We start from the raw sequence: 27,526 nt of genomic DNA, 5'->3' as shown, positions 1-27,526 counted from the left end.
CAAGGCATACATATGTGTATGCAGGACTTCATCGCACCAATGGCACGCAGGTTTGTTCGATCCTGAAATACCTCTCGGTCTTTGAAATGTATACCTTGGAAATCATTTCAAATTTGCGGCGCAATAAACTTCGACAGAAACTTGAGTTCTACCCACCTGGGCATAGAAGAAAGCTCAAACTGTCTGACCTGTTCCAAAAGTTCTAAAGTTCGATTTTAGACCTCTGAACTCTTTCCCACATCCTCGATATGTTTCGAAAGATCATGGCCAGATTTATCCAGGAAATCTTGACTTGGTTGATGATTCTCAGCTCCGAGAGGGCGACGCATACCAATGGCACCACGGGTGATTGGGTCACCCCCGGTAAAGATTTTGTCGACTTGCTCAAGCTCGAGCCCTTTCGTCTCGGGGTAAAAGAAGAACAAAACAAAAATGAACACAAAATTCAAGACTGCGAAAATGATATACGTTCGCCACCCTATATTTGCCATGGCGACCGGTGAAATCATCACTACCAGAAAATTGAACATCCACTTCGACAGAACAGAAATAGCTGAACCCTTTGAGCGAAGACGCAGCGTAGAAATTTCAGAGGGATATAGGAAGGGGGTAGCCATCCATCCGCCCGTTGCATAAAATATATTGAAAAGGAATATCGAAAGAATCGCGAAAATACCTGCTGTGAAGTTCGCAGGGCCAAAGCTCAGTGATATTGTGAGCATTATCATCATGCACATCATGCCAATCGTACCATAAATGAGTAGGGACTTTCTTCCAAACCGATCGATCAGCCAGATAGGCACAAACGAAGAAATGAAATAAGTAGTCGAGTTGATTCCGGAAAGTAGTAAAGCCAAAAAGTGACCAGTGCCGATTTGGAGAAAAACGTTACTCATGTAATAAGTGATCAAATTGATTCCACCCATTTCCTCCATGAGTTGTATTCCGAAGCAGAGGCAGATACGTCGGAAATTTTGTAGCTCCCCTCCGGTAAAAAGCTCACGAAAGCTGAATTCCCCACTCATGTGAGTTTCATAGTCAATTGCTTGTCGAATGGTGTTGTGCATTTCGAGAATGGACTCGTCGTCGGTGCGAACATCTTCACCGGCTAGTGCAGCCAAAACCTCCTTAGCCTCATCGTCTCGATTCTTCAATGCTAACCAACGAGGGGATTCTGGCATGAAAAATGCAACTCCCGACATGGCCAAAGCAAAAATAGCCGGCACAGCAAGCGGAAGTCTCCATTGTACCGTAGACTTTGCATATGACATGCCAAAGTCCAACCAGTATGAGATCCAGACACCTCCAATTGCCATGATGCCCTCACATGTCACCACTCTGCCCCGATTCTTGGCAGGGCAGGTTTCCGATTGATATGTGCCGAGGGTACTTGTATTCATTCCGTTTCCCAGGCCCGCCACTATTCTTCCGACAATAAATTGCACTCGAGAAAAAGATGAAGCTTGAATGACCGTCCCAAGAATGACGATGAAACCACCAATGACCAGGGACATTCGCCGACCGAGATTGTCTCCCCAAAAGATAATTATGATGGACCCAAACATGCAGCCCACCTCATAAAGACTGACCATTAGGCCAGTTACTGTTGGGTTCGGATTATCAAAAACCTGTGCGAATGTATTCCCGGAGCTATAAGTCATTAGCCACCTGCCACGGCACGGAAAGACAGATATTCTTACTATCCAACAACTCCGCCCATCACACCTTGGTCATATCCCAATAGCAAAAACCCACTTCCACAGCAAAATCCTATAGCGGCAACAAGGGAGGGTCCTCGAAGCCCTAGATACATGATATATACGTGCGTGCAGCTGTGTTTGCTAAGCTTCGTGTTGAATAGATGATTCGAAATGATGGGTTCAGACCTTGGAAGGTAAGTGAATCGAGGGGGAAGTGGTTTAAACTCCGGCCCAAACCCCCTCTAAAAGCTTGCTCGCCCATAGTTGGAACGCATCTACCTCGAAGGGCCGAAGGGCCGGAGTCTTTGGTGGGGCTCTGCCGGAGCTTCCCCAGACATGCCAATCCTGGGGAGATCGTGGGGTTAAAAGCTTGTGTATATTTTTCTACGCGTGTCACCATAGCTTTCTTTCAGTATCAAAATAAAGGCAGCTTGGCAGCTTCTGAAGTTTATCTAATAGCTACTGGGGATTATGCTTATTCTCAAGTTTTCTGGTGCAACGCAGATGACCACCTTTTGAGAAACCACCGGAGGGGAACCGCCCGGGTTGAAAAGGGTTGAGGAATGCATGATGGAATTGATTCTATTCTATTGATAGTATATCGGTCTAGTATATTCTAAGGCTCTTTGATAGTCGCTCTATAAATGTATTTCTGCCCTGTCAGCAACCACACTCGCTCATTTCCGCGACGAGGGCCCTTCTCCAGGTTGAAAACAATATCATCCGGTGTATTGATCTTGCCAAGCAAATTTCCTGTCTCAGGATCAATGACATCCACTCCTCCATAAACTGCCACTAGGACATATCCATTGTGTGTGACTTGGATACCATCGGGCCAACCAGTTTCGGTTTGATGAATGAGACGGGGGTTGCTCAGTAGTGAGCCTTTCACATCGAACGCCCAGACGTTTCTTAGACTGGCAGGATGGTGCTCCATAGGCTTTCCAGATGTCGAGTTAGAATCTGCGACGTAAAGTGTTGCGCCATCGGGAGAGAAAGCAAGGCCATTCGGCATGATAACAACATTGTTGGAGACGACATTCAAGGCTTTTGTTTTCATATTAAAAAAGTAAATCCCCGTGGGTACCTCTGGAGATTGAACATCGGGAAATCCCTGGTACCAGCCGTAAGGGGGATCGGTGAACCACATGTTGGATTGTGCATCAAATGCGACATCGTTGGGGCTGTTGAGATGCCGACCACGGAAGTTGTTCACGACTGGGGTCGCGGTACCATCTCTGGGGTCGAGAGACCATATACCACGAGCCGAGCCACCATTTGTAGTTAGGTAGATTCTTCCTTGGTGATAACGAGCTCCGTTGACATTTGGTAGGGGCGGGATTGTCTCGACTTTCCGAGTCTTCAATGGTGGATGGATTAGCATCATCTCAAATCACCCTGCATTATTGGCCAGATAAATTACCTGGAACGTGTCCACCTCGATAGCCCAGAGCCACCCTGTAACTTGCGTATCGGCGAAAAACAGTTCGTTGGTTTCTGGAACATATGCGGGAGCTTCGTGGACGGTAAGAGGTTCGCCCTCAAAAGACTGGATCCGCTCGAGCTTCGCACTCGGTCCAATCAAATCCAAAAATGATGAGTGCCATGCAATAAAATCCGAAGACTTCAGGGTTCTCAGAGCATCTTGGAGAGTCGGCTGATCCGACTTGATATCGTAAAATGATGTTTCTGGAAATTGATCAGCCTTGACTCAATAAATGGTGGCTGGACTGTTCTGACTGATGTCTCCCACTCCCCAATCTCCAGGTATCACTGCAAGATTGTTCCTCACGAATGAGATCGACAATTGCTCAAATTCCGAGGGAAGAGCATTTAGAAATGGATTTTCACCGGCAAGAGTAGCTGGCTCATACACTGGGGCAGCGGGCTGTTGATTCAACCCGAGATATTCCAGGGGGAGAATGTGGCTCCTAGCCCCAGTGCGGACAAAAAGGAAGCAGTGCTGAGACTCATTGAATAATCTTTGACTTCAAGTCCAATTCAACTTCGCGTCAAGCTCCGCATCAAGCTCTGCTGTATTTATTCCAAGTCTGTGTTCGCAGACAGAAGTCCTGGGGGGGGAGTTGAGGTGTTGTGCGGAGGGGAAGATTCACCGGCGATAATTTCCCCAGTATCACCTTTATCCGTTTAGCGGAAGATTTCCTCCAACTCTATGTTCTGTCTCTACAGATAAGCCATAAGGGATTTCATTATTTTTTGACAGAATATTAAGTACCGGCCAATTCGGGATTCAACATTGACTAGTTCCAAGAAATGATTGAGGGGAGCGGTTCAAAACACTTTCCCCACTAGTCTCTCCGACTCCCTGAAAGATCCAGGGGCTGCCCCGCATAAATCCCGGTGGATCGTCAAGTACAGAGGTCTGTTCATAGCTAAGACTCAATCATATAAAGACAAATCTGTATCATGTTCATGGGAGGTATTTCAGTTCAAATCTATTATACTTTATTACTTTCATCTCATCGACAGTACATATTGTAACAGTTCTCAAAATGGCCACGAAAGAAGGACGTCTCAATGGAAAGGTCGCACTTGTAACTGGTATGTAATCTAGAGGGCTCACTGAAGTCACTTGCAACGGGATACTCACATTTTAATTGCAGGCGGTTGCTCCGGATTTGGTGCAGCGATCGCGAAAGTATTTGCCAACGAAGGTGCAAAGGTTCTAATTGGCGACCTGAACATTGACTCTGCTGACGCTGTCATTAATGCATGCCCTTCCGGTTCTGTGCTGGTTCAGCAAATGAATGTCACCCAGCGGGCAGACTGGGATGTTGCTTTGCAACGTACTCTGAAAGAATTTGGTCAAATCGATATTCTGATCAACAATGCTGGAACGAGCTACAAGAACAAGCCCACACTAGATGTCACAGAAGCGGAGTATGCTCGATGCTTTGATGTCAACTGCCTCGGAATATTCCACTCTGTCTCTGCAGTTTTTCCAGTGTTTGTTAAGCAGAAGGCTGGAATTTGTATCAACATGTCGAGTTGTGGGGCTAGCAGGCCACGCCAGGGGCTCGTTTGGTATAACGCTAGCAAGGGTGCCGTTTCTAACGTGGGATTCTCCAACTCCGAATTTTTTGGTCCGCTATTCAGTATCTGATGTTATTCTTAGGCAACCAAAGGGCTGGCTCTAGAATTTGGTCCCCACCAGATCCGCGTCAACTCAATCTGCCCCCTTCTCTGTGGAACTGGACTGTGAGTGTTAATCTACAACAATTCCACTGAATAGAATCATTAACATTATATTCAGGTTTGAATCGTTCGCAGGCGTTCCCGACACTCCTGATAATCGTCAGAAGTTCCTAGGTAATGTTCCTCTTGGTCGCTTAACGGAAGTGGAAGATGTTGCAAATGCAGCATTGTTTTTGGCTAGTGATGAAGGGAAGTTTCTTACCGGTGTGAATTTGGATGTTGATGGAGGTAGAACAATTTAGACAACTTGAATACTCTACTATAGCAACACATAGATAATCTATAAGGCAATCAATACGAACTTTATTGAATCTATTGAATTTTGATCTTCTCTGATCCTAAATACCTAGGTAAAGTATGAACTTTCCAAGTTGTTTTCTCGGGCTTGGATACTTCGGTAAAATGCAAGGCGAGGGAAGCAGAGGAAGCATGCAAAACTTTCCCAATTTTCTCTTCACCCCCCATAAAACCATGGAAACAATACAGTCAATACCCCGAGAGGTCATTTCTGGGAGACTTCGTGGGGAGTGGGGGGGGAGTAGTTAATACGGGGTTCTTTCCCCTCCCCTTCTCCCCTCCTCCCCACCGCATACTCCGGGACCAAAATGGTAGCGCCCAGTGAGGGATAAAACGGCCTGGGAAGCCGTTCGCACATATAGATAGTGTATTCTGACATGAATTCGAGATTACCATCTTATTTTGAACCAATTCGAGTAGACTCTCAAACATGACCAAATCTAAGCCCGAATTCAGCATCCTCGTCATCGGGGGAGACGGGATTGGCCCCGAGGTCACCGCAGAAGCCACAGCTGTTCTCGACGTGATTTCTGCACACCCAAAAAGCCGCGCAGCATTCAAACTTTTACCCCGTTTGTTTGGTGGCTGCTCGATTGACGCGCATGGCACGCCAGTAACAGATGAGGTACTGGAAACAGGCCGCAAAGCAGATGCAATCCTCATGGGGGCAGTTGGAGGCCCGAAATGGGATGGCATGAGGCGAGGATTTGAAGGTCCTGAAGGAGCCACACTGCGCCTACGTGATGTTACGCAAGTCTATGCAAACCTACGACCATGTGAATACTTTGCTGCAGGAAATAGTCCCCTTCGCGACGAACTCGTACGTGGAGCAAAGTTCATTGTGCTACGTGAGAACTGTGGTGGACCTTTCTACGGACCCAAGGAGGAGACACCAGACTACGCCTCCGATCTGTGGTCATATAAACGCTCCGAAATTGAGCGCATCGCTCGCATGGCCGCTCATCTGGCTTTGTCGAGTGCCAGTCCAAAGAAAACTGTCACTAGCTGCGATAAGGCCAATGTCTTGGCTAGCTCCAGGCTTTGGAGAAAAGTTGTGCAGGAAACTATTGAGAAAGAGTTTCCTGAAGTGGAGATTGTGCATCAGCTTGCCGATAGTGCCACTACTCTGATGATGATGCGACCAACGCTTTTCAATGGAGTCATTCTTGCGGACAATACGTTTGGAGATATTCTTTCCGATCTCGCAGGTGTCATTCCGGGAACATTGGGTGTTCTTCCTTCTGCTTGTTTGGCTGATATTCCTGCACAAAAATGGGGAGATGACCCAGTCAAAGGGTTCTATGAACCAGTGCACGGCTCAGCACCGGATATCGCAGGGAAAGGGATTGCAAATCCCATCGGTGCAATTCTGAGTGTAGCATTGATGCTCCGGTATAGCTTTGGCATGGAGGAGGAAGCTGCAGCAGTCGAGAAGGCTGTCAATTCAACTTTGGATGCTGGGTTTCGAACGAAAGATATGAGAGGAACGACCTCTACGAAGGATATGGGAAGTTTAGTTCGGGAAGCGTTGCAGCAATTATTAGACCAGTGAAGATATATAAGAGCCCTATATTTGAGGAGAAAGATAATATCAGCATTTTGCTACTGCTAGTACTAGTCAGAGTGCTTTACGAGCAGCGCAACCAAGCGAGCCGTCCAGCAAGCACAATAGTTAAGACAATATCTCAACATCCTCTATTTCGTAATGGAGTCTCTTGTAGAATTATATTACTACTAATCAGACAAGTATGGTGTTCCTCGCACTCGAAGTATGCTTGCTTACTCTTACATTCTTACTTGGGATTGTGTTGAGATAGTTTTATGCTTTAGCTAAGGTGTTTGGTGCTAGACAGCTCACTTGGTTGTGCTGTTCGATTGATAAACTAATTCTACGAGATGACCAGGAGTTAGTTGGACTAGACCAACAAGGAAAAAATGCTACTCTCAGTTACATACTCTGAATTTTCCAATTCAAAATATCTAATCAAATGCATGCATGTACTGGGGACTCAGGCTTAGAGTGCAAGCCCCGCTCCGGAATCCGGAGTGGGGGCGGGGCATTGCCAGGAGAGAAGTCCGATGGCAAGAAGCGCGTCATGAGTTGACAACCCCCACCATCTATCAGAGATATGAATATCCATCGCAATTCCCCCACTTTCATCGCCGGATGGGGAAAATCAAAGATTGCAGATAGTCATGCCAGACCCCTGCAGCCCGGAGATCGCTGCGGGCTCGGAATCAGTATGTCAAAGATCAGCCGGCGATATCGGAACAGGTCCTAACTGTATGCCCTAGAGGAATCGCAAGCACAATAAGCGAAATTACGCGTGCGACATTTGTGGCACCAAGCTGTCTCGGATTTCTCATCTTCATCGTCATCAGCTTCAGCATTCTAGGTATTTGAAGCTTTATCAGATCGGAGGACAGTTGTCTATTTGGATCCATATTAACATGTGGCAGCCCGAAGGAAATATTTCAATGCCATGCATGCAATAAGACGTTTAACCGAAAGGATGTATATCAGCGCCATGTTCGGGTTGTCCATGATCCAAAACAAGCAGGACAGAAGAAAAGATCAAAAAAGTCTTGCGAACGGTGTATTCGATACAAACTGAAATGTAATCGCGATATACCATGTGCCTCGTGTCTCCGAAAACAAGTTTCCTGCACATATGAATCATCTTTATCTGAGTTGGCTATTCAATCACAGTCGTTTGCTCAGTCTCAACCCCCTTGGGATGCTGATAATGATGAAAGAGACTCCATACGCCATGGCCAACCTTCGCCAGGTCATGAAACTGCCGGCTCTTATCTGGAATGTGAATTTCCAGAGACGTCCGACTCGATAACCGGGATTCGAGGCACTGAAAATACACCTTTACTACAAAATTATTCAGAAGCCAGTCTGGACCAGTCTAGACCGGCATTTCTGCATGCCAATTTGCCTCAGCAACCTGTAATTATGGGCCCTCAAGATTATAACCAGACTCCGTTCATGCCAAGGGATACCCATTATCCTGCTTTGGAGATTGATCAGGGGCTAATGGGTTCAAGAGCGGACGAAGGGAACTACGAATGGCTGGAAAATCTCTCACTTGATCTCGAAGCATTTGATAGCAGTTTCTTTAGAGCATCTAAGATGGATTGGTTGGGGTGCGAGACAGATGTTTCACCACCTGTTTCTGGTGATATGCAGACTCTTTACAACGATGAGTCTTTCAATGGAGATAGGTTGAGGAATCAACCTATATCAATCAATCAAACCTTCACCCCATCACCGAGGAGCGAACGACCACCACAGCTCCATCCTGACCCCTCAGAGAAGAACGAGCATGAATCCTGGCCCGGTATTCTGGATCGTGGGGGCAACGAGTCCTGGCCTTTCGATTATACATCGAACAAAGGCTTCCGGAAAATAAAGCTACCTCCACTCCGAGAAGTACTCGAACAAACAATAGGAAATATCCCGACTATTAAATCCGGTACAGCCAAGGATTTTGTCAAGGTACTTTCGACTCCATTTATTCCATCTTTAAACGATAGTACGGCACTGGAGATGGTTCCTACCATTGCATTTCTTGGAGATTTAGTCAAAACTTACTTTGCAGAGTTCCACCCAGCCTTTTCAATTATTCATGTACCAACTTGGCGCATTGAAAAATGCCCAGCTGCATTGTTAGCCGCCATGGCCTGTATAGGAGCGTCTTACTCAACTACCGAGGGGACTCAGAGAGTAGCTCCAATATTGGCGGAAATCACTCAACGTAGTCTTTTCTGGATGGTAAGTGTATCTCGCGACTCTGAAACTCTGAAACTCTGAATTCCCCGTCAATTAAATCTTTCAAATAGGGTCAATCCGACAGCAGGTCATATCGCAACCCAGTATACATTGCTGCATCATGCCTACATCAAATATACGCCTTGGGGTCTGGAAACCGGCGCTTATACGAGCTAGCCGATGCCTCAAGGGGACTTCTTGCGACAGGATTAAGAGAGCTAGGCGTGCTATCTTCGGATGCAGCTCAAAGTGACAGCAGTTCATGTGACTTCCAACATCTTAAAAAGATGGATCCTTTGACGCTCGAACGCGCCTGGAACCGTTGGCGCGATACCGAGTTTGAAAGGCGTGTCGCATGGTCAGTCTTTGAGTTCGACTGCACTATGTCTACACTTACTAGCAAAAGAGGAGTTTTCAGCGTCTCAGAACTTCCAATGAAAGCACCGTGCTCAGAGAATCTATGGGAAGCTCCTTCAGCGAATGCATGGGCCTCGGTAGCCTCCTTCTCCACAAGCCTTCAAAGTGATATTGGATTTTATCCATTGCTTCAGAATATCATCGCGCAGAAAGGAATTCCAAATACGACACCTAATTGGGCTAAGCGAATTTGCTCATTGGTAATCAGTCGTTTTCTTGGAGACCTGCGCGAGATCGAGGATACTTCATCATCGAAGGTTCTGGGCCTGTCGTCCCTGGTGGATGTCCACAAGAAAACCAGAGAAAATCTTCTAGCGCGTCTCTCGGCAATGAGCAATTCTTTGTCTCGGCCAAATTGCGTAAATGAAATGGTGAATATGAAGTGAGTCCCCCTATCATTTGCAAATTCTGACGATATCTCCTAACGCTTTTCTGGCAGTGTCGCTTGCTCAACGGCTCATTATGCTTACCTCAGCAGTGGTGGGGAAACAATGGACCTGGTCACTTTCATTTTCCGCCATAATTATGCTTGGAAACATGGGTCATCGGTCGCTCCACTTAATCAAGAGCTCTCTAGGGCGAGGTCTCATCTTCGTCTCCGATTTGTTCGCAATCCAGCTGCCACGCGACGGTCCGTTCATCATGCAGCCCTGGTAGTAGCCATATCACGCGACTGTACCAGCTTTACACCATGTGAAACCATGCGTGTATTTTTCTCCTACGCTTTCCTTCTCGCCTTTGTGAAGTTTTTCCCTTTTGATGAGGGCCCAGTGGCTGTATATGGAACCTCCGCGGTGAGATTGGATGTGTCGCCTCTGGAGCAGATTCAGACAAGAGATGATCTTGGGAACGTGGAGAGATGGATAGAGCACGGTGGACCTGCCTCTTTTGGCTCGGTGGATAATATTTGCGACACTCGTAGTCTTGGTGCTCTGAGAGAGGATGCCCTGAAAGCTATGGATCATCTTAGAGTATGGGGACTGGCAAAGAAGTTCCATCGGGTCTTGAAGAGCTTTAATGACGATTAATTAATTCAACCAGTGTGTCTAATAGAAATATGGTCTGGACTTAATTTTCTATTAGGCTTATGTGCATGATTGATTCTAGCTAGCGATATATGGATTGAAAGATGGAAATCAGTTGGAAATGTAGATCAAAATTCGATTTTTGTCTGGCAATGTGAAATTAAATGCAAAAGGATATCAACTCTATGAAATTATTATGACAACAGCAGCAACAGCCATCCGGCTACTCATCACCCATATCATGAGCTAAAGTGAGGAGCATTAAGGAACAGACCCATCAAGCATCCACCGAGAGTACCGGCGATAGGGATAGTCATGATCCAGGCAAGCAACAAGAGACCAACACGCTGGAAGTTAACAGCCTTGAAGGTTCCGTTGCAGAGACCGACACCGACGGTGGCACCGGTGATACACATCGAGGTAGAGACAGGGAGGGAGTATTGAGAGAATATAAGGACGGTAAGGGCAGCACCCATCTCCATGGAGGAACCACGGCTGGGGGAGTGATAGGTGATCTTGTTACCCATGACTGTTCATAGTGGTTAGAGATTGTGACTTCAAAACGAGAATTGACATGGAACTTACCCTTCATGATGTTGTAACCGTAGGTGCAGAGGCCGAGAGAAATCCAGAGAGCAAGGACAGCCAGTTGCCAGACCGGGACAGGGGCCTTGGCACCAGCAGTCTTGCCAGTCGACCAGGCAGAATAGATAGCAGCCCAGGGGCCGACCGAGTTACCGATATCGTTGGCACCGTGGGCGAAGGAAGCAGTGCAGGCAGTGAGAACCTGGACGAAAGAGTAGGTGTGCTCGACCTCGTTGGGGTACTTCTCGGCAGCGGCATAGACACGCTTCATACGCTCACCCTCAGGGGTGCCGACAACACCAGACTGGGCAGTGTGGATGTCGTAGTGGAAACCGTAAAGAAGACCGCAGACGATCATGGGAGGAAGACGCTTGAAGAATGTCACCATGTTGCGGACCTCGTAGATCTCACCGGCTCCCATAGGGTTGTCGCGAAGAAAGCGCATCGCCCAGCCTAGGGGGGCCGCGGCTCTGCAGAAGCTTTTGACGGTGGCGCTCCTCGGACTGAGCCACGATCTCTTTGTAGGTCAGCTGGGCGGTCTCGGAGTTGACGAGTTGCTTCTCCTTGTCGCTGGTACGGGGGTTCTTGTCGTCCTCATCAATGGAGCCGGCGTGGGTGGAGGTCTCGTAGTCCTCATCATCCTGGACGACGGCATAGTTGGGAACCTTGGCAGCCTCGCCAGTGGTAGGGACGGGGCGGTTGAGCAGCAGGGGGCCCAGAATAAACATCCACCACTTGACGGAGTGATCCTTGTTGAGGATGCGGGCCTTGAGGAAGGGGACGAAAAAGATGATGGAAAGAAGGCAGACACCAAATCCGGTACCCAGAGTCACAGCGACGATATACCAAATGGGCTTCTTGCCCAGGCCCAAGTTGGGAGAACCCTTGTAGACGATGGAAAGAGTACAGATAGTGGCGGCGACCAGGAACCAGAAGGGAGAGCTGTAGACAGCCCAGGGAACGGGGTTCTTGCGCATGTGGACGATGACCTTGATGAGGGTGAAGATGATGGCTCCAAAGCAACCCGAGATGACGGGGGCCATTCCCAGACCGGCGAAGATAGCACCCAGACCCTTTCCTTTGTTCCAACCCCACTGAACCTGCGAGGCACCGACAGTAGCAACACCAACACCAGCAACGGCCGAGATGAGAGAGTAGGTCGAGGAAACGTGAGCGGAGTGCTTGGTGCACCACATGACCCAGGACGAGGCGGCGACGAGAGCAATGGTGAAGGCCATCATCTGAACAGGGGCATTATCCTGGAAAGCGGTGCTTGGAATGATACCGTTTTTGATCGTCTCAGCAGTACGAGAACCGACAGTGACTGCACCCAGGAACTCGAAGATCGTGCCAAGAATCATGGCTTGTCTATAGGAGACGGAACGAGAGGAAACACTGGTCGCCCAGGAGTTTGCCACATCGTCTATAGTAAGAGTGAATTAGTATCAAAGGGGAAAATGAATCATCAATTTCAATGATTCTGTGGATGATTTGGTATTCTCTTACTGGCACCGTTGTTGTAGGCATCAAGGAAGGCAAACATAGTGCCGATGGCGAAGACATAGTCGTACTCATGGAGATACACCATCTTGACTGGAGGATTGGCAGTGACCAAGGAATCGATTGATCAACAGGGAGAAGTACGATTTGTGGCAGAGAAGCGCAGATTGTCAGGGTTTATGTACAAAAGTATCCCAGGGTGTTCGCTTCTGGCGCTCGGCGAGAAACGCCGCATGGTGCGCCGTACGTCGCCACAGATTCACGACCACACCTGCCATAAGCAGGTCGACAGACCACACGTGCGTCTGCGACTCGCGAGATGGACTTCACAAGCATCGTTCGAAGACATCTTGGCAGGTTTCTAGTGTCAAAGTCAGAGGTTCGGTGGCGCGCAAATGGGGGACGGTACCGGGGCGAAATCACGCAATAGAATGGTAGCCAAGACACTATGATAGAGAATTCTCCTGGAAAGAGCCCGTTCGAAGCAAATTTGGCGACCTTGGCAGAACTTGGCGAAGCTGGGCGCAGGCGTTGACTTTATAAAAAACAACCGGAGTGAGGGTAAAAGTAAGGTTGGATCTGGCAGGAAGTGGACCTGATGTAGATTGATGATGGTTGTGATTGGTTGGAGAGAGACTTGGCAATACTGGGGCCGCAGGGACCACTTCCTATAAGATGGAGAGATGAACACACGTGGGGTGGAGACTCTCCTGGACTGGTGAGATGGGGTATAGTCCCAGTATTGACTAGGTATGAAATTCTAAAATGATACCGGCTGCAATGAAACACGCCCCGGCGCTCGTGTTCTAGAAGAGGCTTTGCCCCGGATCAATCCAGGAATGTGTTCGTATAGGATGTACCATTCTCCGTACTCCGTAGACACGCAATGGATTAAATTGCTTCTTCGCTTATATCGAGACTGTTCAGAGTAGCCTGTGCATGAGGTATCCCAGTTGAGGCTAACCAAAATCCAATTCAATTCCACGAGGCGCAAGGAGCTCATGTACAACATTGGTCTGCAATTATACTCCGTACTCCGGACTCCGTTGTGGTAAATGCATTTGTCCTGGGATCTATCCACTTCCCATCGGTCCCACTGACATGCGACGCATTTACCACAATTGCTGGAGCTCGACCCCCCAAGCCCACTGGGCAATACCCATCGCCCCCACACTCATCAACACGGCCATCAGCACGTTCACCCCGTTGTTATCCAACCAGTCGTGTCCGCTTTCAATTCGGCGGCTCTCATGACCTTCCTCATGCGCCCGGTCGGTCTGACTGCTTCCCACAGAGGTGCCCGTTACTCGGCTTCCCCGAAGCGTTGCCGCGTTAGCCACTGCTTCGGTTGTGCCCAGGTGGGTACTGCTAGTCGATTCCACCGATGAGCCAAGAACAGCACCAGCAGGTTTGGTGGATCCCGGGTGAATCAGGACCTGCGTGAACATCAGATGGCTGACACGTGGGACACGCGACACAGGGAACTGGAAGAGAAACTTACCTTGCGCCCACCACTGCCTTCTACGACCTTGCCACTTCGCTTGTCGACCACACTGGCTTGCAAGAGACCTCCCAGTAGGCTGTCCAACACACTTCCGAGCAAACCCCAGAAGCTCAGAGCTACCGTCCACACTGCCCGATCTCGTATCTCAAACTCGGAGCAAAATGGCAACATTATGGCAGATGTCAGGGCAATCGTGAATGAACCAAGCAGTCCGGCCCCCAGCCCGGCTGCAGTCACGCCACCATTTGTACCGGGAGGAACTTGTCGAAGTGTAAGTGAGGTGATGAGACGTGGTTTGGACTTGGAGAGAATGCCCAGCTCAGAAGAGAAGGTATCAGCCGCGACTGCTGCGTAGTTTCTATTGACCTCCCGCATGAAAAGTCAGTGATCAAGCCAGGAAGTATATATCAAGACCAAGCGGGTCGGGGCCAACATACGCAACAATTCCGACCATTAAGATATCCGCTGCGCTGTGGCCGAGAGAGAAACATGATTCAACGGGGCTCCTTGCTAACACAATAGTGTGTGCGATACTGAGAACAGTTGCGACTACCGAGTTCGCCAGGACCTGGACATGTGTACGTGGGCCCTCTCCCCCTTCTGCACCGGTCGCTGAGAGTGTCAGACGTGCCTTGATGTCATGTTTGACCTAAGGGCACAAGGTGTCAGCATCAACTTGTTGTATAGAATGATTCCAGCGATCCGAATTTGGATTTGAATGTGCCCTGGAAATTCACCTTCGTAGCTTTTGTGCCCCCATAATAAAAGACCGCGAGCAACCAGAAAGGTGTTGACCACGGGTGTAGCGCGTGAGCAGTTGCCGACACACCAGCGACGACCAGACCGAGAGGAGTGAGCGACTTGCGCGCCCAGGCGCGGTATACCAGAGCGGCGACAGCCAAAATACCGATTAAGGGCTTCATGAGGGGCGTGGGGAGTTGAGTTGGGGTTGGTTGAAGTGACGTGAAACATTCCGCCAGGCTGGCTCGTGCGAGGAAAGCTTAAGTGGGGCAAGACAGGTGATTCTCCAATTTGGGGTACTTCCACTGCCCCAGGGTCTATATACTATGTACTCAACCACCCTCTCTTCTTTTTCCTTGACTTGATTACTTTCGTGAAATGCTACACAATATTCTATTTGTCCTGAGCTCTCACATGAAGCACAAAATCTCAATACCTCGGTGCGCTACAATTTTAAGACAAGTTTCTCCAAAGTGTCTCGCCTTTGCTCATCCAAATTTAGATACTCCCTTAGATTACACATATCTGTCCAGAATGCCTGAGCATCATCTTAGAGGAAAATGCGCTCCATGAAATCAAAATACGCGGAGGCGCTATTGCAGGTTTCCTCTATATCACTTTATAGTAAGTTACTCATCTCACTTAGGAAATGTGATTTTTGCTCACAAGAGTTGGGCTTATAGCAATTTCGTTCAATTTATCTCAGGAATATTTCTCCTGAGAGATCACCAAGCGTTAATTTTACAGACGACGCTTGTTGGAGGAATTCTAAGTAATTTGCTTCTTATGCTTGGGGTCAGTTTCATTCTGGGTGGATACAACAGAATGTCACAGAAATATAACAAGACAGTTGCCCACACCTGTGCCAACCTTTTGTCGCTCTCATCTACCAGTCTTTTGATCCCAACAGCAGCGCACTTGCTCTCTCAGACGAATAGTGCAGGTTTAAGGAAGCAATCGCGAGGTGCTTCGGCCGTGCTTCGGCCGTGCTTCTGTGCGTCTACTTTGCGTATCTTTTCTTTCAATACAAATCACATGCCGATATATGGAACAGACCATCTCCTAGAACCGAAAAGCGTCGGAGATATCGAGTCGTTGAGGGGGCAGCAGAAAAAGGTTTGGCTCGGATCGGGTACATGTTTTGTGCCATCCCTGGCAGCAAGCCCGAATTGGAAGATCCGCTTGTTTATTTTGATGATTTCGACTCGCAGCCACAATTACATCTTTACGTCGCTTTGGGAATGCTAACCACATCTACCACGCTAATTGCGTTCTGCGCCCAATTCGCTGTTGACAGTATCGACAATCTCAGTCATAATGCCAACATCTCAAAGGCTTTCATTGGACTTATATTGCTACCCATTCTTAACAATGACTTGGCTCCAATAACCCACACCTTGGCCGATGAAATGGATCGCACTATAGAAGTCACTGTCGGGAAATGTTTGCAAACATCTTTGTTCGTGACTCCGCTAATGGTGCTTTTGGCGTGGCCGATGAATATCGACAATATGACTCTCAGTTTCGATGGATTCGAGATTGTAAGCCTTTTTGCGTCTATACTTCTGCTTAACTATCTCATCATGGAGGGAGAGTCAACATGGTCAGTCTTTTATCTTCCATCTCCTAGCCAGGATATAGGATATTTTACTGAGACTCCATAGGATTCAGGGTGTTCTTTTAGTTGCAGATTGGGCTTTGATTGCGATTGCTGCCTTTTTTGCCGAGTGAACCCCTTGATAATTTTTGTGCAAAGCGAATGCCAGTTCACAATGGAGAGCAGAAACAAAAGGAAGACGAAAAATTTCCAACGAATGAAAAGTGAGTAGGCTGGCGATCTTGGCCAGCCATGTTATGGAGCCAACCAGCTATGTTGAATTCCCTACCAGGAGATAATGCTTCCTTGGTATCAAATTTATCGGCTCAGATATTTATTATAACTTTATCGCTTTCGAAATCTGCGATAACTTCCCCATAATACTATTCTTTTTGGTTGGAGGCTTGAGTGCCAGTGGGCAAGGCAGGTGATTCTCCAATTTGGGGTACAACCAACGGCAGCTGAAACGCCACTACTAGTTCCTAGTTCTCAACCGCCCACACTCACCCATTTCCTTCCAAATAATTAATGTCCCTGGAGGATACATCTCACATTATGCATAGAAGCTTCCCAATTCTCCCACCGGAAATCCTCCTCCTCATAGCCCGACTCTTAGGCCCGTGGGACTTGATCAACCTTGCCCGGGCCATCCCAGGCATGGAGCGCCTATACAAACCGAAATATTGGGTGCCGATCAAGGATGAAGCAGGCGATACGGTGTTACATAAATCCGCTACAAATGGATGCATTGATATCATTGAGTCCTTGCTCTCCAAGGATTTCGACCTCGCCATACAGAATCACCGAGGATATACCGGTCTGCACTGTGCATGTCAAGGTGGCGAATATAACATCGCACGGCTACTGCTAGATGCTGGTCTTGGTCCAAATATTTCCGCACAGGGTGGCATAACGGCACTCAATCTGGCTGTTCATGGACAGGCGGTGCAGCTAGTTCGACTTTTGCTCGAAAATGGGGCCGATCTATCTGTGCGCACTGCAGGTGATTATTCCATTCTTCACTGGTCAGCTTTGATTCAAGACCCGGATATCACCAATATACTTCTCAGTGGAGGGGCAGATTTGACAAAAGAGGATATGTTTGGGCGTACGCCTTTACATTGGGCGGCGGCAGAAGGCAATGTGGACGTCGTGATGCTACTCTTGAAAGCTGGTTCTAATCCCTTCTCGAATGATCACGATGGGAATACTGCTGCAGATATAGCAGAACAGCAGGGATTTCTATCAATATCCAAGAGAATACTAAGAAACTCTCGGTCACCTCCAAGCTCTCTGTATACTTTTCAAGATGTCTTGAGTCTCATGAGAAGGGCCCTCGGATGGGTATAGCTGGCCGTGATACTGCCTGATTTCATATCCTTTGCACCAGAGTTAAAGAGCCCCAATTGGATAATATATGATGTTAAATTTATGTACAATATAAAGCGCGATGTTTCTGAACTATGCGATTTCCGCAATTGATGAATCTCTTGGTTCCAAGACTGTAGGTTGATAATTCTAGCCATTAATTGATTAGGGGCTGGCGGCATGGAGCACAAATCATGCAATATGAAGGGCATATTTATTTGAATGTCTTTTTTTTTTGGTTATTCCAAAGTTCAATCCTTGGTCCCTTTTTCCTATCCAATTTCCAGTATTCATCATCTATACCAAATCTGTAAATCTTGTGACTAGATTAATTAACAGCCCATCGAGATCACGCATGTTATATGCTCCGTTTTTATTATCCTGAATAGGTACTGGCTCCGGTATATTCACGAGACGACTCGTAAAGCCACGAGATAGTAGCAGTCCTACATTTCTTGCTGCTTTGATGGCTCTGATTGTGTCGCTACTCAACCCTCCAGTATCTTCGATGAATGTGCTCCAGAAAATAACCTCCAAAGTGACATAATCGTCATAACGGGACCAACTATTTTTGAGATGGATTTTACTTATTAGTCGATAATGAGAGTATAGGTTCAAGCCAAATGGTGCAATCTCTGCTTCGGCCCAATCCACCACCCCGACTAAATTGCAAGTCATTTCATTCACAATAAAGTTGCAAACACCAAAGTCTCTGTGGATTAGCACCATGAGAAGAGAAAAAATAGCCGGTAGTAAGTCGAAAGACTTTGTATTACCGGGTGGAAGCGATCTGGGAGAGAAACAAGAAGTAAATCAAGTTCTTCTTTGTATCGATAGTACAATTAGTCGCGGTACACTTGATCAACAAGTTGAGGGTTTTTCCACGAAAGACTAAAGAACCTCGTATGGCATGTAATTAGCAAATTGGTGTTTCTGTAACAAGAATGTGAGCACGCTCAGCATGCTTCGCGATATCAATAATAAGAATTTTGCGCCACGAAGAAAATTTGGGTGAGTTCTCAGGTACCTGGCTGTTGTGTGCCAGGACAAAATCGAAGTGACTAATGCCTTGTACTCGACTCATGACGTGTATTTGAAGCGGTTCTTTGCTTTCGTTTACTTCTCCGATTTGCCCCAGAAATGACACTTCGGGTGCAAATTGGCCGTAGATGCTTCGAGCGAGATTTGCAATCTCCATGCTTAGTTGGCCGGCATAGACGGTATAGCTGCATACACCTTAAACGGCCACCGGAACAATGTCCCCACCAAGACGTTCGCTTGTAAAAGTGTCACATTCTAAACGAGTCGCTGCGGTCTTCTCGAAGAAACCAGCAATTTCTTGATCAATAGAGTACACGAGATCACTGGTAGTCATAATGGGCACGGAAAACAGGTCGCTTTGTTTGATATTATGGATTCAGGGATGGTGTAGGAGGTTGTAGTAGTTAGGCCAGGCAAGAAGAAAATTGACACGCGCGTAGTTCGAACCGCCAACCTCGGCGTACCCGGAAAAAGTGGGGCCATGTACCGCTGTTCCCAAGAGTTGTTCAAAGTACGTAAGTTGGACCTCAGGTAAATACAGATCACAACATACAATACTTCCAAGCTCTAAACTACACCTTAAACATAGTTAAAAGAAGATAAAAAGAGCAGATTCGGGTCAAATAGCTCTTGAAAATATCAGCAGAAAAAAATTATAGAAAAAAAAATGATACCCTGCCCCATCCTTCCCAGGTGCCCCTGGGAGATCTGGAGCTGGTGTTCCCACCCACCCCCCTGTCGGCTCATGTATAGCCCAGGGATAACTATACTTAGCGGACTCCGCCTGGGGGCCCTCCAGGTTTGGCCTGGATGGTAGGGAAGCTAGCCACTACACTATCCGCTGAGCTCTTAGCATGGTGTTCCGGGTTTAATACCAACTTCCAAGAAAGGGTATTCCATATGCGTGAATCAATAATATGTAATAAATAAACCCTGTCCTCCTGCGCCTTGGGTATGTATGTATGTCCAGCATCCAAGTAAAAGCAACAATAGTATACAGAAAATATAATATGAATGTGTTCTTCACCCACAAAGGGTTAGGCAGCAGACAGATTAGCAGGCAGGACGGAGGAAATCAATCCTGGTAGCCAAATAACCAGTCCTCACAGTGCAAGACCACTGCCATCTCCGCTCCAGCGATAGAGCGCGAGTACTTCCCGTCTGCGTTGTTGCTGCTCACCAAAGTCTTCGGGAACACGACCACGGACTTGAGCAAGAGCTGAGCGCATCACCTTTCGGAAGGTCCGCTGAAAACAGAAATATTAGCTTGGATTACGGAGACCTAGAAACCAAGAAAAGGGGGGGATTACCTGATACTCTGTATTGAGAGTAACAACACAAGCTTCGTGCGCTCGTACGATGGTCTCGCAGGCCCTGACAACACTCGGGCTAGCGTCCCCTTGTAATTTGTCGGCCGTCAAAAGTAGTAAGAAACTCCCTTGTAGCAGATAAATGCCAAAGAAGAAAGGCATGAAACTCAAATCTGGGTCATAATCCAAAATTTCGGAGGCGGCTTCTGCTGCACTAACCGCATGACCCATGGCGGAGATGAATGAATCGGATGAAATCCAGAGGTCGTTGTCATCAAGTAGATTGATGGGATCCCATTTGCCAGCCAAGAGAATATGGCATACGTGCATAATATGCGTGCCATACGCGACAACCATCTTGGTATGCACGATGGACTGGCTCGCATGCGAGCCGACCGTACTACTTGATCGCCCAGAAGGGCTGACATGGTTGAGGTGGGATCCTTCCATAATCGCATCGTTATCGGCGGTCCCGAGAGCCAGAGAGCTAGTGTATCGAGCCTCAAACTCCTTCAAACTCTGTGCATAGACATCTAGCTGCCGAGTGATCTCCATCGCCTGGATTTCTGACTCGCCGCTGTTGCGGAAATGAAGGCCGAACCGCGGGTGATTTCGAGCATGCTGTAAGTCCACAATTTCTCCGAGGATAGACATGAGAGGTAGAAAGTAGCCGAATGTACTGTGGCTGGTGCACTCAAATGCTGGGCCAGCGCGTCGGTAATTGGCGGTTGAAAAGTCACCCGCCTGCCAGATATCATCATTCATTGGTTGAAGTAACCCTTCGCATTCCTTATCCAACAATGTAAGAGGGCGGTTATAGCAAAGGGCAAGATGCCTGTCCATGACGTATAGTAACCACCAGATTCGACGGCGCTCCTCACGTTCCTCTTCGGTCAGGTTGACTGCCGAGCTACCAGTCCCATTGTTCATGGTATTTAAAAGCGATGACGACTGCTTTTTAATTCCATTCATGTCGAGTTCCGATTCACGCTCTAGCTCGCCATCTTGCTTAGACGTGGGATTTGGCGGCAGCTCCCGACCCAGCTTGAGTTCTCGTGCTAAAGACCATGCAGCTGTCCACCAGCGCATGCTCGCTGCCTTGTACTCACTGGCCGATACAACGGTAGCCAGATGAACATAAGTCGCAACATCATCTACCGCACCTGTCGCACTGCTCTGTGCACCCAATTGATCCATGGAGACACCAAAGCCTCCAAGGGCCACTCCATTGATGACCATGTTTGCTGCATAGTTGGGGGACGCCTCTCCGGTGGCGGGTCCGTGGATAAGGGGCCGTAGTAGACCAACAGTCAACTCCAGCAATTTTTGGCAGACCCGCCCACGCGCAGACGGAGGTGATGTCAAGAATGCAGCCTCACTTGTCTGTGCGCCTACCCACAACATACTAGCAAGTAGGCCAGGGCTGCACATTCTGGGTTTTGTTGGGTGAAGGAAGGATTGCTTGCGGAAAACAAATCCAACGACGTAAGGTGATAGTGGTGAGAGATGGGAGGAGAATGAACTGGCAAAATAGACATCCAGCAGATCACATGCGAGTGACTGGGGGATAATTGAAGCGATATGAGGAAGTACGGGTTGCAAGACGGGGTATCTTAATGAACTGGAAAATGGAGCCATGCTGAAAGACGGGAAATTTGCGGGTGACGGCGAAGGTAAGGGAAGCCAGCTAGGCGATTGGGCCGGTGGAGAAAATCCCAAGAAAGGCGCGGATTGATTGTCTGTCGTTCCACCGATCCGGAATTGGTTGATCGAGGCATTGCCTGCATCTTGAGAATTCATCAAGTTATATGTTCCATCGTTGTAGTTTGACCCGAATCCTTGGGAATTGAGTAATGTGGATGGTGACCGGGAGTTGCCATTTTGGTGCATCATTTGTAGTGAGCGGAGATCAGGGACAATGGGTGGACGGTTCGGCTCGGACGTATTGCCGTAATGTAAAGACATGCCGTCAATATTTGATGCTGTGGATTGCTGCGAATGTGAGTTCTGCTGCATTCTCAGGATCTCAGGGGCGCTAGAGTTTCGTAGATGGGCCGGGGTAGTTCCTGGCATAGCCCGTGCGGCATCGAAGGCCGTATCGTACGGTCCATTCGCATCCTGAGATTGACCATTTGGAGAATCGGCTTGCACAGAAACATTATCTTTGATCTTCTTGTCGGTGTAACTCATGCCTGATGTCGCAAGATCCTTTTTCGAGGCTTTCCCCCGTTTTTTACGCTCTCGGGCGTACTCGCAACTGAGTCCAAACTCTGAAATTTGTTAGCGCGGCCACAATTGTTTCTGATCGTGGAAAAAGACTACCGAGGCAGTGCGCGCAGGGTTGTTGCCCATCGCATTTGGTGCGCAGCTGATTGCATTGGTCGCAGGCTCGACTTATTCTTCGACGAACTGGAGTCGCGGACGAGGATTTGCGTATGGTTGATCGAGCTTCCGCTAGATTGTCGCGCGGCTGCGATGACCCTCTTGCGGCTATACGGGAGTCATTTTGTTCGCTGTAGGATGGCAGCGCTTCGGGTTCGGTTGAGGTATTCGATTCCGTGCCAGCTTGGCGTGCCAGCTGCAGTTGCTCGAAGGCATACTGCGACCCTTCTGCGAGAGTATCGAGACCGGGGGTTTGCGACTGGGCCATTCGAATGGTTTGCGACCGAGCCGAGAAAGGGGAGTAGGAACTGGCGACAGATCGGAGGGGGGCCGTCGACATGCTTCTCCGAAGAGTTAGGCTTCGAGCAGCATGGAGCCGAATATATCAACGTGGTATCTGCTTCCTAGCCACTGCGTCACGAGAGTTGAAGAAAGCGTCAGGACATGGAGGTGAGATCGTTGAGTAACAGAGAGGTACCCCGGACGGCGGTGGAGGCAACGAGGCGATCCGATCCTTGGTCTCAGACCCGAGCACCGAGGATTCAGTCGGAATTGTTTGCAGAGGATCTCTAGAGGGTGCCTCCCAGGAATAGTTAGGGCAGTAAGGTGAACTGAAGAAGTGCAGAGTTTCAGGGTCTGCAAGATGGCGAGGGGGAAAATCTGGAGAAGCGGGGGAACCATTGGCAGCCCTGGGAGGCACGTGGTATCGTATGGTATTATCGTATGGTATGCTAGGGTGAGGTGGATGCAATACTAGTATTAGCATGAGCTGAGGGTCTACGAACTTACTAAAACTAGAGTAATCATGCAAGTGGCAATTATGGCTTTGATCATCATAGTTCGGACTGATGGGGAGTGGTACCTGCACTGGGGTTTCATTGCGGAGTGCATCCCTTTGCACATTCGCTTACAGCCCCGGGTATTTTACCGGACTCGGCAGAGTGACATCTTGATCTACATTTGCAGTAGCTACTATTTATACGGTTATTCAAGTTGCTTTCACTTTAAGTATCAAAACAGAAGAAGTTAGCTTAAAAAGTTACTCAAAAATAAGAGGCAGAGGCCTCGAAATCAAGTGCGTTCTCCGAGTTTAACATACCTAGGTTACTATTGCTAACTACTAGTTAGTACTAGTACTGTTAGCCAGGGCATTCATATGCACCAGTTTCTGTGGCATGCAGATTAGTCGCCGGCAGTCAACTTACAAGTGTTGAGCATTTGCCGAGGCCTCCAAGGTTATGAGAAACTACTACAACTGTTAGTACCGCACTGTTTGCCAACTTAAATATGCCTGTTCTCTTCAAAAGCATCGGATGATGATCAAATTTAATCTTCGCGGCACTAATTCTGACTAAGAGCTGTTCCTGCTTCTTAAGATCAACAGAAGAAAGTTGAATCGTTTCCAAGGTTGTTCTAAGGGGGTTCTCCCGGGGTCAGTCTAACCTTATCCCGGGCTTTTAAGCCATTTTGCCTAAATCCGGCTATGGTGTTTGTGGGGTTCCGGATGTTCCCCCGGGATATACCCAGTTTTGAGACCGCCATCGAATCCGCTGACGCAGTTGCTAGCAATTTTAGCCATAATATCTTCGCTGGATTCTAAAGGTTATGTAGATCATTAATTTCCGGACCTAACAAGCGGTCTGGAAAACTAACAGCAATCATGCATCAATCCTCATTCTACTTCAGGTTGGCACAGGTAAGAAATTCGGACTGGAACAGGTTCCACTGTCATTTTTAGAAAAGGTCAAAGGGCTGATACCTCCAGGGCTGCAGGATAGTATACGGCATCCTGCTGGATATCCTTTTATTTACATAGGTAGGTACGTACATCTATTTGAAACGAAACAAGAGTTCAGGCCCTGTAGTGAGTTGGAGAATTGATATAATTTGACCACCGCTTGCTGCCGGCTAAGTCTTGACAAATACGATACCTTTAGCCAACCAGCATCCAATTCTGAAATTTACTATCGCGCCACTTTCATTGCGTTGAAAAGCCAAAGTCCAATCGCCGGGTGCAGGTGCATCGAGGCCACGCTGGCAGGTCAACGCCCAAACATCATCACCGAGATATTTCATCAGACTTGCTGGCCCGCGACCCAAGTACCCATCGAAAGAGCCATAAAAAAGCCCTGCCCCGCCGCTGCAATGAAAGGTCGAGTCGGCTTCAGCGCAGCTATAGTCTCCTTGGAGAGAGATATCCTCACGTGCATTTTCGCGAGGCACGATCCGTCGAGCTTCTAGCTTTCGGTTATCCCCTATGCGATCGACATATAGAGTGTCTCCCATGATACGTGCAGTCATTGATTTAGACTGAGCTTCTTTGAAATTGACCAACCTCACGACCTCGGTATCAGGGGAAAATGCGTAGCTGATGCAAATTTCCCCAGCTTGTGCCCCTTTACTCACGGCAATTGCTATTTCCGAGTCACGATCAAGGAATGTGCCGATCCAGTCAAAGCTTGCAGCAATATCCATCCTACTGGGCTTTTCTAGACCCAGTACTCCCCTGATCACATCATTGACAGCCGCAGATGCGTCGGCTTCATGGTTGAACAAGACCACAACAGACAAGTGCTCACTTGGTACATGGCGTCGGTGAAGTCGATACCCGCGCAAAGCACCCCCATGGCCCACGGTATTTATGCCCTCCACATCAACATGGGCAAGTCCGTAGTGGTATTTTGCCGGAGTGCCATCATTAAAAGTCTGCGGCTGAATTGCAATGCTATACCAACTTTGTGGATCTGAGTGAATGTGATCCAGGTATTTTTCATAGGCGACCATGTCCGCGAGAGAAGCTACCAAGCCTGCGTCTCCAGACCATTCCATCCGATTGACCGCGGATTTGTATCCGGTTTTTTCCGTCCCTTCGTATCCAACACATGGCCCTGGGTGCTGGGCGGTATCAGGACAGAGTAATGCGGTCGTCATTCCAGCAGGAGACAACACTCTCTCGGCAAGCAATTTTCCAAGAGGCTGTCCTGTAACCTGTTCAATCACGCGTGCCGTAATATAGAAGTTAACATTACAATAGGAGTATTCGTCTCCAGGCTGGAAATGAAAAGACCGTGTCCGTTCAATCGCCGCAGGGCCATCCTTTTCAACTGAAAATTTGTCTTCAGGGTGTGCACCCCAGAGTGTAGTCATGGCCCAATAGTCGCGTATGCCAGACTGCATGTCGCACAGGTGTTGAAGCGTCAGACCAGTACCTTGGGTTAATTCAGGGCGAAGCAACTCATAAAGCTTGTTCGTAAATTGAGTTTGGATGTCCCCCTTGGCGGCCACTTCTGGTGGTGGGTTGCGCTCGAGATCAAGGAGCAGGGCACACACAAACTGCTTAGTGATTGAGCAAATGGGCATTTGAATCTCTGGAGTCAGGAGAATCCGCTGGTCAATATCGGCATATCCCCAAACTCGTTGACTAAGGAGTTTTCCATCTTTGATAACAGCAATAGCCCCTCCTGGGCCTCGATAATGGCGAGAGACGGTATCAAGCACCTTTTCCACAGACTGTTGTGGGGGCATATTTCTCTCTCTAAAGTACCGTGGAAGCAAAGGAAATACCTAAAAATGATATGAGGTGCTTGTCTATCCTAGGAAACCAGGGAGATGTGTTCTTAATAGAGACCAATAAGTGCGAAGGTGATATTTATTGTCAACCAGCCTCTGCCGAGATAATTCAGAAAGGGAGCCTGAGACCGCAGTGCAACCTAGATGCGGGGAAGCAAGGCGGGGTCCATTGCTTAGCATGTACCGACTGGCAGAGTTGGGGGCTCTTAACCTTTTTAGTTTAGACAACTCAACAATATTGGTAAGGTTTGTATACATCATAGCCAATAAAGCATACCAGGCTATCAATTATTGAATTTGCTGAATCACAACCTCCTCCAGGGGAATTGCGGCGCTCCATAGCGGCAATCAGTTTAGTAGTTCCGCAATTTAGACTAACCGTCTCAGCGTCCGTCAGGTCTAAGATTATATGGATTAAGTGAAGGGCTAGGGAACTTTAAGGTCCACTCGAAAGCCGAATAGATATTTGAGATGTGTATTGAGATGTTAGTGCCCTAAGGTACAAAATTTGCTTGGATCAGTGGCTACTACTGAGCCGGTTACCACTATGGAGCACTGTACAGAACTAGAACTAATCACCTCTCTGCAAAATTGTCCTCTTTTCTCGTATCACAACCCCATGAACACCGTGACTCGATGACTCAAATGCATAGTAGACCTCAATTTGTTAATGAAATCCGGGAGGCTTTTTCAGGGTAGCCTTCATCATTATCATTAGATCATCCATAAATTTATGCCATTCCTCCTCCTGCTTCTTCTCCATCGTCCTCAAATCATTCCTTATTTCAGTATTATGTTCCTCCTGCTTCATCATGATCACCACTTCAGTATCATGTTCCTCCCGCTTTTTCTCTTCTTCTTCTTCTTCTTCTTCTTCTTCTTCTTCTTCTTCTTCTTCTTCTTCTTCACCATCATTTCAGTATCGTGTTTCTCTGGTTTCTCTATCAGTTTTTGCAACATGACAACAAGCTCATTTGACATTGCTGGGGCTAACATCGAGGTAGCAGAACGTGACTGTTCATTTTCGGTCGAAAGAAGTTGATATTTCTTCTTGGTCTTCGCTGGATCTGGTTTATCCACGCCGTCACCTTTGGCAGCTGGCGATCCAATGACATCAGAATGCTTCTTTTTCCTACCCATACCCTCTACCTAGATTTTCTTCGGATCGTAGAGACCAGGCCAATAATTGTGTAGCTTTCAAATTCTCTTTTCCTGACGCCATTTCCAATCTCCTCACTGGTCATTCCAGTTTCCATGGAGTTTGCCGCTGTTTGCAAGCTCATTGTTACTATTATAGATACTCCGACATTAGGCTTCTAAAGCAGTCGAAATTTAACCCCTCATATCTTGAGGGCGTAGGCAGACGAGTCCAAGAGTCGCTTTATAACATACCTATACTACCAAAGGGACTTGGATTGCTGCAGGTCTATTCATCTATGTACTACTACTAGCATGCCAAGTTGAAGACCTCATTCTAGACTCTTATACTTGTAGT

At 47.8% G+C, this 27,526-nt stretch overlaps 14 protein-coding genes across 14 annotated transcripts; 6 read left to right on the top strand and 8 right to left on the bottom strand.

Moving 5' to 3' along the window:
- Positions 1-215: 215 nt before the first annotated feature.
- Positions 216-1,813, bottom strand: N7533_004547 (sugar porter family MFS transporter; the record flags this gene model as incomplete). Its single annotated transcript, XM_057101197.1, has 2 exons — positions 216-1,650; positions 1,701-1,813. 2 exons carry the CDS (start codon positions 1,811-1,813, stop codon positions 216-218), a joined length of 1,548 nt encoding a protein of 515 aa, XP_056960827.1.
- A 503-nt stretch (positions 1,814-2,316) lies between these two features.
- N7533_004546 (SMP-30/gluconolactonase/LRE family protein) lies at positions 2,317-3,958 on the bottom strand (the record flags this gene model as incomplete). The annotated part of the gene is made up of 3 exons (XM_057101196.1): positions 2,317-3,060; positions 3,124-3,389; positions 3,937-3,958. 3 exons carry the CDS (start codon positions 3,956-3,958, stop codon positions 2,317-2,319), a joined length of 1,032 nt encoding a protein of 343 aa, XP_056960826.1.
- Positions 3,959-4,213: 255 nt separating this feature from the next.
- N7533_004545 (uncharacterized protein) lies at positions 4,214-5,158 on the top strand (the record flags this gene model as incomplete). Its single annotated transcript, XM_057101195.1, has 4 exons — positions 4,214-4,262; positions 4,325-4,776; positions 4,837-4,919; positions 4,975-5,158. The coding sequence occupies 4 exons, from the start codon at positions 4,214-4,216 to the stop codon at positions 5,156-5,158; spliced, it is 768 nt and encodes a 255-aa protein (XP_056960825.1).
- A 485-nt stretch (positions 5,159-5,643) lies between these two features.
- N7533_004544 (3-isopropylmalate dehydrogenase) lies at positions 5,644-6,765 on the top strand (the record flags this gene model as incomplete). The annotated part of the gene is made up of 1 exon (XM_057101194.1): positions 5,644-6,765. The coding sequence occupies one exon, from the start codon at positions 5,644-5,646 to the stop codon at positions 6,763-6,765; it is 1,122 nt and encodes a 373-aa protein (XP_056960824.1).
- Positions 6,766-8,175: 1,410 nt separating this feature from the next.
- N7533_004543 (uncharacterized protein) lies at positions 8,176-9,794 on the top strand (the record flags this gene model as incomplete). The annotated part of the gene is made up of 2 exons (XM_057101193.1): positions 8,176-8,994; positions 9,063-9,794. 2 exons carry the CDS (start codon positions 8,176-8,178, stop codon positions 9,792-9,794), a joined length of 1,551 nt encoding a protein of 516 aa, XP_056960823.1.
- A 315-nt stretch (positions 9,795-10,109) lies between these two features.
- On the top strand, positions 10,110-10,436 carry N7533_004542 (uncharacterized protein; the record flags this gene model as incomplete). The annotated part of the gene is made up of 1 exon (XM_057101192.1): positions 10,110-10,436. One exon carries the CDS (start codon positions 10,110-10,112, stop codon positions 10,434-10,436), a length of 327 nt encoding a protein of 108 aa, XP_056960822.1.
- A 236-nt stretch (positions 10,437-10,672) lies between these two features.
- Positions 10,673-12,606, bottom strand: N7533_004541 (inorganic phosphate transporter; the record flags this gene model as incomplete). The annotated part of the gene is made up of 4 exons (XM_057101191.1): positions 10,673-10,962; positions 11,019-11,432; positions 11,506-12,441; positions 12,525-12,606. The coding sequence occupies 4 exons, from the start codon at positions 12,604-12,606 to the stop codon at positions 10,673-10,675; spliced, it is 1,722 nt and encodes a 573-aa protein (XP_056960821.1).
- Positions 12,607-13,630: 1,024 nt separating this feature from the next.
- On the bottom strand, positions 13,631-14,945 carry N7533_004540 (DUF92 domain-containing protein; the record flags this gene model as incomplete). Its single annotated transcript, XM_057101190.1, has 4 exons — positions 13,631-13,954; positions 14,020-14,380; positions 14,460-14,671; positions 14,760-14,945. The coding sequence occupies 4 exons, from the start codon at positions 14,943-14,945 to the stop codon at positions 13,631-13,633; spliced, it is 1,083 nt and encodes a 360-aa protein (XP_056960820.1).
- Positions 14,946-15,899: 954 nt separating this feature from the next.
- N7533_004539 (uncharacterized protein) lies at positions 15,900-16,494 on the top strand (the record flags this gene model as incomplete). The annotated part of the gene is made up of 2 exons (XM_057101189.1): positions 15,900-16,366; positions 16,428-16,494. The coding sequence occupies 2 exons, from the start codon at positions 15,900-15,902 to the stop codon at positions 16,492-16,494; spliced, it is 534 nt and encodes a 177-aa protein (XP_056960819.1).
- A 421-nt stretch (positions 16,495-16,915) lies between these two features.
- N7533_004538 (uncharacterized protein) lies at positions 16,916-17,710 on the top strand (the record flags this gene model as incomplete). The annotated part of the gene is made up of 1 exon (XM_057101188.1): positions 16,916-17,710. The coding sequence occupies one exon, from the start codon at positions 16,916-16,918 to the stop codon at positions 17,708-17,710; it is 795 nt and encodes a 264-aa protein (XP_056960818.1).
- A 315-nt stretch (positions 17,711-18,025) lies between these two features.
- On the bottom strand, positions 18,026-18,926 carry N7533_004537 (uncharacterized protein; the record flags this gene model as incomplete). Its single annotated transcript, XM_057101187.1, has 2 exons — positions 18,026-18,518; positions 18,727-18,926. The coding sequence occupies 2 exons, from the start codon at positions 18,924-18,926 to the stop codon at positions 18,026-18,028; spliced, it is 693 nt and encodes a 230-aa protein (XP_056960817.1).
- A 946-nt stretch (positions 18,927-19,872) lies between these two features.
- On the bottom strand, positions 19,873-22,801 carry xlnR (putative C6 transcription factor; the record flags this gene model as incomplete). Its single annotated transcript, XM_057101186.1, has 3 exons — positions 19,873-20,016; positions 20,080-22,349; positions 22,402-22,801. The coding sequence occupies 3 exons, from the start codon at positions 22,799-22,801 to the stop codon at positions 19,873-19,875; spliced, it is 2,814 nt and encodes a 937-aa protein (XP_056960816.1).
- A 1,568-nt stretch (positions 22,802-24,369) lies between these two features.
- N7533_004535 (beta-lactamase/transpeptidase-like protein) lies at positions 24,370-25,986 on the bottom strand (the record flags this gene model as incomplete). Its single annotated transcript, XM_057101185.1, has 1 exon — positions 24,370-25,986. The coding sequence occupies one exon, from the start codon at positions 25,984-25,986 to the stop codon at positions 24,370-24,372; it is 1,617 nt and encodes a 538-aa protein (XP_056960815.1).
- An 861-nt stretch (positions 25,987-26,847) lies between these two features.
- On the bottom strand, positions 26,848-27,171 carry N7533_004534 (uncharacterized protein; the record flags this gene model as incomplete). The annotated part of the gene is made up of 1 exon (XM_057101184.1): positions 26,848-27,171. The coding sequence occupies one exon, from the start codon at positions 27,169-27,171 to the stop codon at positions 26,848-26,850; it is 324 nt and encodes a 107-aa protein (XP_056960814.1).
- Between the last annotated feature and the right edge of the window lie 355 nt (positions 27,172-27,526).

Source organism: Penicillium manginii (genome assembly GCF_028828005.1).
Source record: "Penicillium manginii strain IBT 31320 chromosome Unknown utg000004l:1.0-7231830.0:1.0-7236170.0, whole genome shotgun sequence".
NCBI lineage: Eukaryota > Fungi > Ascomycota > Eurotiomycetes > Eurotiales > Aspergillaceae > Penicillium > Penicillium manginii.
This window is presented reverse-complemented; position numbering and strand designations above follow the sequence as displayed.